At 37.3% G+C, this 16,925-nt stretch overlaps 1 protein-coding gene across 1 annotated transcript in view; it reads left to right on the forward strand.

Moving 5' to 3' along the window:
• The window catches only part of LOC146001951 (chymotrypsin-C-like), a 72,733-nt gene extending 56,095 nt beyond the window's left edge, over positions 1–16,638 (forward strand). The window contains exons 7-9 of the mRNA XM_083139669.1: positions 9,300–9,464; positions 11,000–11,156; positions 16,331–16,638. Of these exons, the coding sequence (XP_082995795.1) occupies positions 9,300–9,464; positions 11,000–11,156; positions 16,331–16,527 (519 nt within the window). The 3' untranslated portion in view covers positions 16,528–16,638. The remainder of the gene's footprint in view (positions 1–9,299; positions 9,465–10,999; positions 11,157–16,330) is intronic.
• Positions 16,639–16,925: the final 287 nt, after the last annotated feature.

Consider the following 16,925-nt stretch of genomic DNA (forward strand, 5'->3'; position numbering starts at 1 on the left):
TAATATTGGGGAGTGGTATGTGATTTTATAGGTTTCCAAGCACGCTGAGCTAAAAAAAAGAAACATATCATGCTCTAGAAGTAAGAATAAATGTAATGTGGCCTTTAAATTTTGAAGGAGGGGACTTTAAGACTGAAAAGAGATGTAATGTGTCCCTGTGCTTTATTTTTCATTTCAATCAAACATTTAAACATAATTATTTGTTTTTCATTTTAAAAATGTACATCAATTGATGTTTCAAACTCTGCAAGGACATACCATAGCTCGTAGGCACTTCTGGCTTGTACAGGGTGGACCAAACGCAGTAGGTCTTAAAGGATATGTTATAATAGGATTGTAAGTACTGTCTTATCTACATAATCGTAATTAAAGGACCCAGTGTTGGGCTGTTTTCCAGTACATTCATCTGTATATGGCACTGAAAGTAGTCACACTTTGTGTGGAAGAGATTGTTTGAAAACGGGGGACAACATTTCTAAAAGTTAACATTTTTTGCTTGGTTGTATTGTTGGAACTGCACTTCGTCACTATACCTGCCGCAAAATTAGTTTGGTATTGACAATTGGGAAGCACGTGGAGAAAGCGGGTCTACTTTACTGCGGCAGGGTGGGTTGCTGGCATGGGAGCCAATCAAAATCGTCCCAGTGCTTCACCCAAGCTCTGGTTACCTAGCAACAGAAAACGTTTATCACGGTGTTGCCGCTTATCGGGCGATTGTTCTTGCGATCAGTTTTCATGTTGTTGGGACAGGACGTGTTGTTTGTTGCGTTGCTGTGATATTAGTTTATCTAGATGAGGCAAGTATCTTGCAATAAATTGTTCTACGCGTTGAACCATCGTCCAATTTCAATTATGCACCCTTGTCCCTCAAATGGCTTATTGTAATGTTGCTCTAATGTTTGACCTAAGGTAATACTGCAGTATATTTTGTTGGAGTGAACTGTGAAATGACGAGTCTTGAAGTCTTCATGTATCATATGGTACTCCAGTTTGAGTTTCAAGCAATCATTGTAATACGAAGTACACCAACGTGCATAATTCTATCAAATGCAAAGAAAAGTGGTAAGCACTTTTTACACTGCATAGACAGGAGTCCCGATTATTGTCTGTCTGATCAAGGTAAATCTCAAAGAAGCAGTGCTAATACAGACAGAAACAGGTCCTAAGGACAAAATGCTTGACTGAAGTCAGGGCCATTATGTCAGAATTCCCTAAAATCTATTGAGCTAATATGGACAATATTTTGTTTCACACAATAAATTATTTTCTTCATGCATTGAGAAAGAACTACACACGTGAATAATTGAAAACACCCCTGAATACTTTGATCTTGAAAATTACCTAAAAATGTTCTCGCTGAAGTATTTCTGTGAGTCCATAAATCATCCGAATTGTTCTAACTGCCAGAGCATAAAGATGTCCATTTACAGCTCCTTAAGCTGAACGTGGGCCCATCGTTCAATTATCTACAAGAATTTCAAAACTTCCGCTGGTTGAGATACAGTCCGATACGTGAGGTTACTACTTTTTGCAAATGAAATCTTGTAGGCCAAAAGAGATATTCTAAGACTTTTCCGAGTGGAGAAGATGAATTTCTTCAACTATACAATATACTCATTCAACACGCCATAATATACCCTCCTGATTCAACTGACACAGAACATCTTCCAAGTTGACCATGGTTGAATCATTGAATGGAATCATATTGTGTTGTTGTGTATGGAAGGATTGGAGTAAATCCAGTGATTGTCCGTCGATATGGATGACTAAACAATGCACTCATAAGGGAATGTCTTGATGGTATGTCTACTGCTTCAGGGAAGTCAAGCTGAGACACATTAAATGAATTACTAAATCGCGAGAGAAACCACACCTGTTCCAAATCCCTTTGTGGCTTTCTAATGTCAGATGCTGTATCTAAATCACTATTTGACCTAAAATTTCTAAAATCGTGCATCTTCTCTTTACTTTAGAATAGTGAAGCAATTGCAAAGCTTTCATTTCTTTGTTTGACTAGGTGATGTACCATCAATTTCTTCCAGTATAGAATGTGGTTCGTAATTTTGAACCTCACGATCTTAGAAAAGAATGAATACTGTGCTGTGTGTTCCACGCATACCTGACAGTGTAGCTTCCTCTCTATGAGAATCTCGAGCTTTTTTGAATGTGGTATTGGGACACAGTGTCCTTCAGCTCTGATGATAGTTCTGTTTGCTAACGTCTGATCTTGGCATAGGACAATATCAGAGCAGCAATAGAGTCCTTGATGGTTGAACATTGTGATAAGCTTTTTTGATTTACTTAAAATGTGAATAGCTTGAGACTCATTCTGTCCATGCCTCGCCGTGTTGCAGCAGTTATTGCCGCCCGTGGAGGCTGTACACGCTACTAGCTCCTTGGGGTTATGCAACCATGTTCTACGTGTCACATGTCACACCACCGAGCTCTAACTGTAATCATTTTCTTATCTTATTATGAACTACATATTTGCCAAGTTTCGTGTTTCTATCTCATTTCCTTCTGGGTGTTGCAATTTTAATGGCGAGCAGTGTACAAGGCAATGCAAAGCTCAAGTAAAGCTTTTAGCTATTGAGCAACCTGAGGTCAGTTAAAACGCGGTACGTGTTATCTGGTTTTCTTATCAAGAATGTAGGAGAGTTGTACTGCGAGCCTACCGACATGGTTATAATTCCTTGACTTTCCATTTCCGCAAGTTGATACTTTATTTGTTCATGTAGGTTATTATTTCGCGGTCCAAGAGTATTCGAGAAATGTTCCTTTATCTCGTGCCGATAAAATATAAATGAAACAGACGTAAATAAGAATTGGGAGCACATACGTAATGTAATTTTTGAAGAAACATAATTTTTTATGAATATGGCATAATTAACCCCAAAAATCATCTGTTATGCACAGAATGACTCCCACATCCCCTAATATGCTTTCATTGCATGGTACTACATGCACGGGGAACTTTATATATTTTTTTTTTTTAGTTTCTATGCATAGAATGTATCGTTCTTTTTTCAACTCTATAAATACCCATTGAGACCATCGACACACATCAAAAATTATTGCAAGCTACTCCATATGTGTCTCTGATCCATGTTTTTCTTTCGTTCGTACAATAGTTTTTTTTTGTTTTTTTTACACCTTACAAGCTTTTTTTAAAATTATTTATCGTAATTATTTTCATAATCTTGTGTAGTAGTAGCTGTGCGTTTTTTTTCTTGTGTAGTGGTTGTTATGTGTTTGTGTGTCTTGTGAAGTAGTTGTGCTGTGTAGTGTGTGAGTTTGTCTTGTGTAATAGCTGTGGTGTCTAGTGTGTTTGTGTTTGTCTTGTGTAATAGTTGTGGTGTGCTTGTATGTGAGTTTGTCTTGTGTAGTAGGTGTGTTGTCTAGTGTGGTTGGGATTGTCTTGTGTAGTAGTTGTGCTGTCTAGTGTGTTTGTGTTTATCTTATGTAGTAGTTATGTTGTCTAATGTATTTCTGTTTGTCTTGTGTATTATCGGTGATATGTATGTATATGTCTTGTGTTGTAGTTGTGCTGTCTAGTATGTTTGTGTAGTAGTTGTGCTATCTAGTATGTTTGTTTTGTCTTGCGTAGTAGTTGTGCTGTCTAATTTGATTGTGTTTGTCTTGTGTAGTAGTTGTGGTGTGTAGTTTGTTTATGTTTATATTGTGCAGTAGTTGTGGTGTGTTTGTGTTTATATTGTGTTATAGTTGTGATGTGTTTGTGTGTGTCTTGTGTAGTAGTTGTGCTGTCTAATGTGTTTGTGGTCGTCTTGTGTAGTAATTGTGCTGTCTAATGTGTTCGTGTTTGTCTTGTGTAGTAGTTCCTCCATTCATATTGGGGGTTAGGCGTAGAGCTGACAACTCTGCACTGTAAAAAAAAATGTCAAGAAACAGCAATATAAGGCCATGGATGTTCCCAAGGTAAAATATTCCGGAGGTAAAATAGTCCCCCGTTCGGATCTCCGGGTGGGGACTACTTTGGGAGGTCCCTGGACTAAGGATAAGATCTACATTAGGAATAAGGATATTAAATTAGGCACCTGGAATGTTCTGAGCCTTTACCGGGCTGGGGCATTTCAGTGTACAGTTAATGAGATAGTTAAGTATAAATTAGATGTAGTAGCTGTCCAGGAAGTTAGGTGGCCAGGAGAAGGGAATTGTAAAACTAAAAATTATACTTTTTTCTATGGTGATACTGAAAATCATAATTTTGGAACAGGCTTTTTCATAAATAATAGAATTATCTCGGCTCTTAAAACAGTAGAATTTCTTAATGATAGGATATCATATGCAGTTTTACAGGGTAGGTGGTGTAAAATTATTTTAATAAACATACATGCACCAACGGAAGGTAAAGATGATAATACTAAAGATGATTTTTATACAGAGTTAGAACAGGTCTTTGATAAATTTTCTCAGTATGATATGAAAATACTGTTAGGTGATTGTAATGCACAGATTGGCAAAGAAGAGACATTTAAACCCACGATTGGTAAAGAAAGTCTTCATGAATTAAGTAATGATAATGGTATAAGATTGATTACTTTTGCAACCTCAAAGAATTTAATTGTGAAAAGTACCACTTTTAAACATAAAGATATCCATAAATATACCTGGTCTTCTCCAGATGGTAAAACTCATAATCAGATAGATCATATTCTCATTGATAAGAGAAGGCATACTAGTATAATTGCATTCGTACACATAGAGGTGCTGACTGTGCCAGTGACCATTATTTAGTAATTGCTAAATTAAGAGAAAGACTCGGAGTGATAAATCATAAGCAACAAAATCTAAAAGTTCTAAAATTTGATACAGGAAAGTTTACTGATGAAAGAATTAAGAAAGATTACCAAATTAAACTGTCAAATAGATTTGATGTTTTGCAGGATTTAAATGATGATGAAAATATAAATGAAACAGACGTAAATAAGAATTGGGAGCACATAAGTAATGCAATAGAATCAGCAGCTAAAGAAAGTATAGGATACCATAAACCGAGAAAAAGTAAGCCATGGTTTGATAATGAATGTCATAATCTAATAGAAATAAGAAATCAGGCTAGACTTAGGTGGTTAAATAACTCTGATGATACAAATCTAAACAATTATAATAGAATAAAGCGAGAAGTTAACCGCACGTTTAGAAGTAAAAAAAGAGATTACTTGAAAAGCAAAATTAACGAAATTGAAACAAACAGCAAAAATAAAAATATCAGAGATTTATATAAAGGTGTAAATGAGTTTAGAAAGGGGTGGCAACCTAAAGTAAACTTGATACAAGATAAAGACGGTGCTTTTCTAGCTGACCCAAGCGATATTCTAAATAGATGGAAGAACTACTTTAATGACCTTTTAAATGTCCATGTAGGATATAAATCAGAAGTTAATGAAGTCCACACAGCAGAACCTTTAGTTCCAGAACCTAACTTGATTGAAGTTAAGGATGCTATTAAAAGGCTAAAGAATAACAAAGCACCTGGCATTGATTTAATACCAGCTGAGTTAATTAAATATGGTGGAAATTCATTAATATGTCAAATTCATAAATTAATTTGTTTAATATGGAATAAAGAAGAAATCCCTCAACAGTGGAAAGAATCCATAATTGTTCCTGTGTTTAAAAAAAGTAATAAAATGAACTGCAATAATTACCGTGGAATTTCTCTACTCTCAACAACATATAAAATATTATCTAACATTCTTTTAACAAGACTAACCCCATATGCTAATGAAATTATAGGTGATTATCAATGTGGATTTAAACGTAACAGATCAACTACAGATCAAATTTTTCACATCAGACAGACACTTGAAAAAAAGTGGGAATATAATCAAAATGTCCATCAGCTATTCATTGATTTCAAAAAAGCATATGATTCGGTCAAAAGAGATAAATTATATAATATATTAGTAGAGTTTGGAATACCTAAGAAGCTTGTTAGTATGATAAAAATATGCACCAGTGAAACAGAAAGTAAAATTCGTGTGGGTATTAATATGTCTGACAAATTTACAATTCATGATGGGTTAAAACAAGGAGATGCATTATCTCCATTGCTCTTTAATTTTGCCTTAGAATATGCTGTTAGGAAGGTAAAAGAAACTAAAGAAGGACTAAAATTAAATGGTGTGACTCAGTTGTTAGCATATGCAGATGATGTAGACTTACTGGGGGGATGATGTGAATACAATTAAGAATAATGCTAAAATATTTTTCAAAACTACTAAAGAGATAGGTTTGGAAGTTAACAAAGAGAAAACTAAATATATGCTTACAGGCCGAAACCAAGTGTTATGTAATAATCAAAATCTAATTATTGATAACAACTCGTTTTAACCAGTTTCCAAATTCAAATACTTAGGAGTAATATTAACAAATGAAAATTATATTAAAGACGAAATAAAAAGTAGGCTTAATTCAGGAAATGCATGTTACTTCTCTCTTCATAAACTTTTGTCTTCTCGTTTAATATCTAAGAAACTAAAAGTTAAAATATACAAAACAGTAATTTTGCCTGTAGTATTATATGGATGTGAAACTTGGTCCCTTACATTGAAAGAGGAACATAACTTGAGAGTATTTGAAAATAAGATTCTTAGGAAAATATTTGGACCTAAAAGGGATGAGGAGACAGGTGAATGGAGAAGGTTACATAACTTAGAACTACATAATTTGTATTCATGTCCAGATATTATCAGAATAATTAAATCAAGAAGACTTAGGTGGGCAGGCCATGTGGCACGAATGGGAGAGGAAAGAGGAGTTTACAGGATTCTTGTTGGGAAACCTGATGGTAAGAGACCTGTAGGAAGGCCAAGACGAAGATGGAGGGACAACGTTGAGATCGACCTAAGGGAAATTGATGGAAAAGAGTATATAGAACTTGCTCAAGATAGGGAAAGATGGAAGGCCTGTGTTGCTGCAGCCATGAACCTTCGGGTTTAAGAAGGCTAGGGAGTTAGTTAGTTAGTTAGTGAATAGCTTGAGAACTGGCAGTGTACATTGCAGTTGTTTTCAACCCATTCTGAATGAGAAAATAAGCAACTTGAAACGATGCGTTGCATCTTCATTCAGTACTTAGGGTTTTAGAAGCTGAAGCTTCTAATTCTTGTAGAAACCCTCCGTTGGTTGAAATTGCTCAAACTTCATCACTGACTTTGTATCAGCCACATCACCAAATTGTTCATCCCAATTGAAGTCGTAGTTTTTTTGCTTCTTCACGAAGTCTATTGGTACATTCCTTAACAACGCCAGTAGACTGTCATTTATCTACAAACGTACTGTAATAATGGAAGGATAGGCAAGCTAGGTAAGCAATTTTTCCCTTGGACATGAAAAACTTCGCAACGATCATATATTCAATAACATTCAAATTTTAAGTTAGTGCTTTTGCTTTATAAATTCATTACGAAGATTATTTAAAAATTCAAACCTTCGACAGATTTCCTTATATTACAATCCTTTCTATTGATACAGGATTTGAGTCTTCTTAGAGGCTTTGAACTTCTTGTTTTGATATATTGCACCTGAGGCAAAACACTTGACACATTACTAACGGCAGAAATTATATCAAAAACTACATCTAGAGAAATTCCTGTGCTCTTTCACGCTCGCAAATTTGGTAAAGTTGTTTGGATTTTGATTCACTTGGCCTTGGAGTGAAGACCTGACTGTTTTCTTTGAAGTAATTTTCAGAGGATACTGATCTAATGATTTAGTTACTCGTTTTGATATAAGATCGCGTGATAGAACAGTCGTCTATGTCTATAATTACACCATCACTTAGTGCACCAGTTTATTCTTTGAGTTTCTGTCATCCAAAGTCTGTCCTATATAACTTTTCTTGTCCTTTCGATTTACGTTATCAAACAAGCATAAGCTTCATTAAAGTATTTTCTCTTATACTTCAATGGAAATTGCACTAATTCAACTATTTCCATTATTAATTCTTCGCAAGTCATGAATTCTTCCGCGAAATGGAAAAGAAAAATGAATTAATGCAGTGTTCTTCTTAAACGTATGTACAAACGTACAAACGTTATAAAAAAAACTATGACAGCATTTTGAATGTTGCCCTCAATTTCTACAAACCTCTCTCCAAATGCGATTTGCATGTCATTATTGCACTCTGGGTGTCAAAAAACATATGAAATGACATATTACATTGCCATATTATGCGATATGTTTTTTTTAAATAAAAAAATCCAAGATGGCCGCAATTTCTGCAAAATGACCAAGGGGCAGATCATGTGACCATTTTTTTTTTCAAAACCACTAACCATAGTAGAGAAAGTCTGAACAATCAAAACTTCTGGCTCTCAGTCTTCCAACAGAACCTTCCCAGCTGCTACATTAACACCCATGTTCATTAGAAAGCTTGTTGAGTGAACCCTACTTGCTTTCGAGACAATTTCTGCCACATAATTTTATTTTAATTCTTTTAATTTTTAATAACAACAGTAGCTATTCTCTAGAACGTTCTTCAAAATTCTCTTCCATCTTTTTAGCTTGTCTTGTGCGAACAAAAGTATTCCAACATGCAGGGTGCGAAATCCCGGTGTTGGGGGAGGGGGACAGGGGGAATTCCGCCCACCAACGATCTTGTCCTAAAATTCCCCTTCTCCATATTTTTCCTGGGGGGAGAGGTTTGGTTCTATATCTAACAACAAAGATAAAAAAATTGAAGTCGAATATAGTTTACTGGAATAATATCGAAAAAACACACAGAACGAACAACAAAGAGCCTCATCTCTAAGGACACTGCACCCAACAATCCCTGGAAAACAGAAATTAGTCCGACTTGGTATTTCTTCTCCATTTCTCATCGCCTTTCGTCAGCAAAGTATATACAAATATATAAATAAAACATGTAACAGCATTTAGATTTTATATATGAAACTTTTACCTCCTCGCTGTCATGTAAATCACTGTTCATAACATTAGTAGCAAATTTAAATCTTCAATTTGCAAATAGAAATTTGAATGAAGGACAGTCCATATAATATATTGTATATTTTATAATTTAATTATTTAATAATTGAGATATATTTCATTCTATTATATACACATACACACATGCGTGTGTGTCTTTCGGCTCCTTTCCCCCACCAATCTGCAGTGATTTCTCACCCTGCCAACAAGTACTGAAAAACAAGTTACGTGCCAGGCGAAAACTAGAAGGTGAGCCAGTGACGCACAATTAGTCCAAGTCCAACTGGAAAACCCAGCAGGAGTTCTAACCTCGCGTGAACCATGCATTAACACTTCCATCCCTGTTCTAGGTTGACCAGATCCATGTTCATCCCACTTACAACAACACCAACTTCTATGGGGACATCGCCATCTTGATTCTAGCAAGTCCTGTGGAATTCACCATATACGTGAGGCCCGTGTGTGTTTGGAGCGCCCGTTCGGATCTAAGTGATGTTGTGGACAAAGATGGAACTGTAAGTAAACAGAGTTGTAAATTTTAAAGTATGGTAGGGAATCATAGTCCTATCGCCCATCTTGACAAAGTTGAATCTGTACAGAAACTCTTTTTCCAGGTTGCTATGCACAGAGGCGATTACTTAAAATAAATTATGGGAAGGGCAATATTTTATACATGAAATATATATACATAAATATAATATCTGTCACTCTACGTGCTTTGAGGAGCAAAACACTTATTATGACTATTACTATCTCGAATGGTTAAACATTGTCACCTACGTTACTGGATAGAAGACAAAGGTGAATATATTTTTGTGCAAAAGATATTGTCTTGGCAGATAGCTAGCATAGGCACAGACTTTGCGGGGGCAAGGTACTTTCTACTCCCCCAAAATTCACGTAGAATGACACATTTTATGCATATTTACATGTATAAAGTATTGTTTATGCCCATCTCCTCCGCCGAAATTTACCTTGACCCCCAAAATGGCGCCTCTGATAGCTAGTGAACATTTCTTATGCAATATAGCTTAAACAAAATACCCAATTGGAACATGAGAAACAAATCAGTTCAAAGGCCTATGCACAGTGTTAGACATTTAATAATAGATCTAATTGAAGCGTAGAATTTGAAATGTGACGAAATACAAATATGTTGCTCTTACCATCTAATCTATGTCTTACAATTTTTTATCTGTGTTATGTACTTCTCTTTTTACCTTGTACTCTATTAAGTGCTCAGCACTTAAAAAAAAACTATTACTATTTTTTTATTAAATTTCATTCCTTTCATCATGTCAGTGTAACAGAGAAAATGAAGTCATTTCAGCCGAAATGAAACTCGCTCTCTCTCTCTCTCTTTTCTCCCCTTCGTCAACTTCTCCTTCTTTCTATCTTTCTATTTTCCATCTTTGTCAACTTTTCGTTGCTTCTCTTTCTCTCTATTTTCTCTTTGTCAACCTTTCCTTCTTTCTCTGCTATTTCTCTCTCTCACTCTCAATTTGTTTCTTTCTCTCTTTCATTCGTTTCTTCCTCTTCCTCTCTCTTTGTCTTTTATTACTCATTCCCATCTTTCTCTCTTTTTGGTTTTCTCTGTTCCATTCTTTCTCTCTCTCTCTCTCTCTCTCTCTATATATATATATATATATATATATATATATATATATATATATATATTTCTTTTTTCTCTCTCTATTTCTTTCTTCTCTCTCTCTCTTTATTCCTTATTCCTCCATCTATTTCTTCCTTTCCTCTTTGTCTCTTTCTTGGTTGATGCATCCTCTGTGCCACGAGAGTCCCTGGGCTCAGATTGATCTGTGCGACTATGAAATCTGTAAAGAATTCCTACTGTCTAATGACAGTTCTTCTTCCTAATATTGGATACGACACACCCTATTAGTTTTGCAGGACACCTCCAGAAATATATTTCCAGATACGTGCCTCTTGATGAGACAAAAATGTCAGAAAAGAATGGTAATTTGTTAGAGGGATGAAGTGTATCCAAAGATTTTGATAACTATGAAATTTATTAATTCTATTTGTTTTCTAGGTGATCGGCTGGGGTCGTGACGAGACGGGTTCGCTCACTGAGGAGCTGATGATGGCAAGAATGCCGGTCGTATCCCAACAGACGTGTCTCTGGAGCAAACCAGATTTCTTCCCAAGATTTACATCCAACAGGACGTTCTGTGCTGGATTCAGGAATGGTGAGTGCAGAAAGGAAGGGTTAACAATGGATTGATTGTATAACATCGGCAGTTATTGTCTACAGACTATCTTCATCCTAAAGTAATTATAAAATATAAGGCAATACAATCAAAACTAAACTAATCTCGATGGCTCAACAACCCTCTCCAAATACCTACATGTGAAGGATTCCCTCCCGGGATCGAACCCGATATGGCTTGCACCCAAAGGCGAGAGCGTTACCCACTTGGCTACGCGGAGACTCGAACGCAGCTCCTCCACATTTCGAACGCGACACATTTGTGTCAGCGTTGCTTTGTCATTCATAAAGGGGATAAAAATTATACATGTATGTGTGTATGTTTACGTATGCAGACATATACACATTTATGGGCCTCCCCGATGGCACGTCGTCGCCTTGTAATCAAGGGGTTCAGGATTTGATACCCGGTGGAGGCACATAGTGGTTCGGATCACACTTTAAACTGTAGGCCCAGTCTCGATTAGACTTACTGTGCATAAAGTGGACTTAAAACACCAACTCAATCAATCAATCAGTATACACATACCGGATGGTCCAAAAGTCCCGGAACGGTCACATATCGTGAGCAATACACATCGAATCGGAAAACAAAAAATACGTGTTTAATAAGTAAAACATAGCTATTCAATGATATCACACATGATTCTCCATCCCCTCCCTCTGGGGGTGGAGCGGGGGGCAACTGTGAAATTTTAAATGGAAACTCACATTTTGTATTGTAGAATCGGAAAGAGGACTTCATTCCGACTCCATCGAGCTATCAACCATCCTCCTAGATCAATTAGGAACGGAGATATGGCGGGAGGGGGGGGGGTTGAAAATTTCATAAAACCCATAAAATTTTCAAAGGGACGCTCTGCCCCTAATTGAGCTAGAGTGAAAGCGATTGTAGATTCGGAATCTGCACGTCAAGACCTTTCGATAGAGTATACTGACGTGCAGATTCCGAATCTACAATCGCTTTCACTCTAGCTCACCCAGAGGGCGGGGGTGGGTAATCAAGTGTGATATCATTGAATAGCTTTCTTTCACTTATTAAACACGTATTTCTTTGTTTTCCGATTCGGTGTGTATTTCTCACAATATGTGACCGTTCCGGGACTTTTAGACCACCCGGTATATGCATGCATTTCCTTTTTTACGTCGATTTTATGCCTCTTTAGGCTAGTCGCGACTCTGATGTAATATATGTTCGGATTAAATTTACAAATGGACAGTTACAAAGGATACCTATGCTCAGAAGGAGACTCGAGCATGTAAGGCTGTTAGTTTATTTCTTCCTCTTTTCCATACCTTTTCTTCCATTCTCTCTTTTTCCTTCTTTCATTTTCTCTTTATTTCCTTTTCTTTGTTCCATTCTCTTTCTATATCTAATTTATATTTCTTCTTACTACGTATATCATTTGCTTTCTTTCTCTCTTATATTTCCTGTTTCCCCTTCTTCCTTGCTTTCCCTGTTCGTCTTCCTCTGTAACATTGACCTGCACTCAGGTGTTCGAGTACCAGGGCTGCATGTAATAACTAATAATATACCCACGTTTGCACGCATGTTATTTCGTCTGTGTTCTTTCATCAATTTCATCAAGGGTATGAATTAAGGGGGGTGACAAGGATATTCCCCTCAATAGATCAAGTATCCCTGGCAACAAAGGTAAATTTCCATTCCCGTCAAGGTTCATTTCTACACCCTCCCTCAATAAACAATTTTCACTCATCTGCAAGAAATATTTCCCCAAAAGTTAACTTGTTCATGTAGTAGAAATCGCTTGATAATCTCTATCTATTCTTCTGATCCCATTTGCTAAAAAGAGGACGCTTTAATGTGTCTGGGGGCCTCTCCGATGGAGAAGTGGTAGCGTTGTCGTCTTGTAATCAAGGGGTTCCGGGTTCGATACCGGTGGAAGCACATAGTGGTTTGGATCCCACTTCAAACTGTAGATCCAGTCCCAATTAGCCTTACTGTGCAAAAGGTGGCCTTAAAACACCAAATCTGTCAAACAATAATATGTCTGAAAACTCACAAAAATTTTAGACAAAGTTTTGGATATATTACAGATTTTCTTTTTAAAATTTTGTTTGCATTGCTTTGCTACCAGTTTTGGCTAATCATGACGATTAAATAAAATTGATGAAAGGAACACGTCGGGATTCGAATCAAGAAATTTTGGGATATAGTCGAGCACTTGCACCTCGGCCACTGACGCTAAGGAGAAAGAATGAAGTCAAAACTTTCCTCTGTGTTTATTTATTATCTATTTATATTTTAATGTTATTAGGTTAATGAAATGAAGAAAACTTAACTGGAAAGGCAGAGAGAACAGAGGAGTCCACAGGACCCTTGTTGAGAAGCAAGGACGTATTGAAGGGGGTGCAGGGGGTTCGGACCCCCCAAGTGAAAATGACATACCAAAGAAGATTTATGCACACTACTAGTGTACTTATAATAATATGCATAAAATATTAATCATGAACTTTACTTTTCGTCAACTGGATGTAAGATTATTTTTTTGTTATTGAATAAATATTCAATTCTTAATTTTGGCGGTCTAAACTATTAGGCGCATCCAGAAAGTAAGTTTCCCACTCGGCCACAGGTGGCAGGCCATGCATATTGAAACCGGTTTTGCGCATGCGTGAGAGGTACATGCCCTGGCTAGTTAATGTCCCAGAAGACGCCGAAAGTCCTCAAGAGCGTCGCGGTAGTGATGAAACAAGGCGGCTCTTATTCCATCTGCCGCCGCGTGCGAGGTTCGTTCTGTGATCACGTTCTTGAACGCACAAAACATACAGCCGATCGAAATTCATCGTCAACTGTGCCAGATATATGGGCCAGACGTAATGAGCAAGCAGATTGTGCGTCGTTGGTGCAGGACATTTACTGAAGGCCGGCAAAATGTGCATGACGACGAGCGTAGTGGGCGGCCATCGGCCGTTATGGACGAGCTTGTGGAGCAGGTGCAACAGCGCATATTGGAGGATCGTCGCGTCACGATCACGGAACTCAGCAGCCATTGCCCGCAGATTTCTCGGTCGTTGTTGCACGACATTGTCACCAAGCTCCTCTTGTTCCGGAAATTGTGTGCCCGGTGGGTGCCGAAACAACTGACGCCCGAACACAATGGAAAACGCATGGGCACGGCACTGACATTTCTGCAGCGTTACCATGATAATGACGACATTCTCAACAGGATCATCACAGGGGATGAAACGCGGGTTGCATACAGCAACCCAGAAAGCAAGCAGCAGTTCATGCATTGGCGTCACAGTGGATCTCCATGCAGGACGAAGTTGAAACAGACTGTGTCGGCGCGAGAAGTGATGTGCACTGTGTTCTGGGATAGACAAGGCATTCTGCTCATCAAGTTTCTGCCCAGAGGTGAGACTGTGAACGCTAACCGTTACTGTGAAACACTGGAGACATTGCGACGAGCCATTCAGAATAAACGACGGGGTAAGCTCAGTGCCGGGGTGATCTTGCTGCACGACAATGCGAAGCCGCATATGGCTAGGCGCACTGCAGCCCTTGTGGACAGATTCGGTTTAGAGGTGTTCGATCATCCATCGTACAACTCGGATCTCGCTCCCAGTGATTACCATCTGTTCTTGTACCTGAAAATGTTCCTGTCCGGTCAACATTTTCACAGCGACGAAGATGTTCAGACGGTTGTCACACAATGTTTCTGCACCCAGGCGGTGGACTTCTACGACGCAGGTATACATAAGTTGGTCCCACGCTATGACAAGTGCCTGAATTCCGGCGGGAATTATATTGACAAGTAACTGGACAGGTGCTGTATCTGTGGCAATAAATCATTGAATGAAATAATGTTTCCTTTTTGTGCACGACCCCAGGGAAACTTACTTTCTGGATGCGCCTAATATATGTAATCTATAGATAATGAATATGTGCTGTTGTTATATCTATTCTTATGTCGTATTTTTACCTACTCACGTGATAACAATACAATGTAAAATAATATACATATTTAATTAATTTAATACAATCATTTTAATTTAAATTATTATTTTTATTAGACTCTTGATTCAGACCCCCCGAAATATATTTCTAGATACGTGCCTGTTGGGAAGGTAAGAAGCAAGTGCTGTTGGACTGCATTGGGAGTTTTGAATCCGAAATCAATCTCAGAATAGTAATAATACTAATGAAGCATGAAAAAACAGTAATATTTATATCGCAAAAGTGTTTCTTGTTTCCTGCTAGTGACGTTATCAAAGAATTTTGTTGTGGGTAAGCTCAAGAATGGGATAAATTATTTTCCCCTAGCTTCCAAGATTGTTGTTCTCGATCTTGTTTTTTTTTGTCTGTTTCTCTTTCTCTTTCTACCCTTCTTTGTTTCACTATCTTTCTGCCTTTTTTTATGTTTCTCCAGCTTTATCTTTCTGTGCTTTTCTATCTCGTTCTCGTCTACTGCTTCTCTCTTTCTTTCGGACACTATTTCTTTCATCCTCTCTTTCTATATTATTCACTCTTTCTCTCTTAATTCTTTTGTTTCTCTAGCTTTCTTTCTTTCTGTTTCTATATATATTTCTCTCTCTTTCTGACTCTCTTTCTCTACCTTCCTTCATGTTTTTGTATATCTCTTTCTCTCCTGCTATCCTCTGTCTCTCTCCATCTTAACCTTTCATCATGTTTTTACATATCTATTTCTCTCCTGCTATCCTCTGTCTCTATCCATCTGTACCTTTCTTCATGTTTTTGTATATTTTACTCTGTTTCTACTGCTCTGTTTCCATTTCGTTCTACCCCTTTCTCTCTTTCATTTCATGTTATCATTACTTTCTCCCTTATATTTTCCATTACTCCACTCTCTTGCTTTTCCTAGCTCCTTCTAACTCTTTCTATCAGCAGTTCGCTTATCCTATTTCTTTTCGTATTCCCCCCGTATCTCCAAATTTCTTATATGAGCTGTTTCGGTGGGAAGGTAGATGGGCTAATATTATTTCATGGTGGGCTAAAGCCCTCACCGCTCCCCTTAATTATCCTACAGCCACAATTACCCATAATAGAATGCTCTCAACCTCTTCTCATGTGCTGCTATGGCAATAACCTTTGCGTTTTCAATTCCTAGAGAATAGTTACTATTGCAATAATTACTGAAGAGCACTGACTCCATCTTGTTGTCATTCCAGGTACTAGCGTCTGCAATGGTGACAGTGGAGGAGGCATGGTGTTCCCCATAGATGAGCATGGAAAGGAAGTGTGGCATTTACGAGGAATAGTTAGTGTGAGCGTACCCAAAGAGGGCGAAAGAATCTGCAACACTAACCATTATGTAATTTTTGCAGATGTTGCAAAATATACTACATGGATCGCCAAATATATATAATATCAAGGTAGCTTATTGGCATTTTCCCCTCAAAGAGGGAATTGTAAAGCATCATATGTTTTAAAAATGAACAAAAAGTCGGAGAAAATTATTAAAATTTATATTTTTTAATTTTGAGCATTATTTCGAAACCCGTATGTAAGATTACATTACTCACAGAAGATTGCGGTTTATTTTGATAATACAAACTGTCATGTGTGTTTATTTTCTACTCATCATAATAATAAGAATTTCACTCCTAATTTATGTCTGTACTTTAGTTGCAGTATAATCGTGAAAATGTGTATCAGGTTTAGAACATAAACCTTCGTAATGTATACCCAATAGAAGAGGGAGCACGTGAAATGTATATAAAGTGCACTTAACTTTAATCAGTGTCAGTGCGCGATGTCTTGGCC

Source organism: Lepisma saccharinum, chromosome 18 (genome assembly GCF_977018435.1).
Source record: "Lepisma saccharinum chromosome 18, izLepSacc3.1, whole genome shotgun sequence".
In the NCBI taxonomy this organism is placed as follows: Eukaryota; Metazoa; Arthropoda; class Insecta; order Zygentoma; family Lepismatidae; genus Lepisma; species Lepisma saccharinum.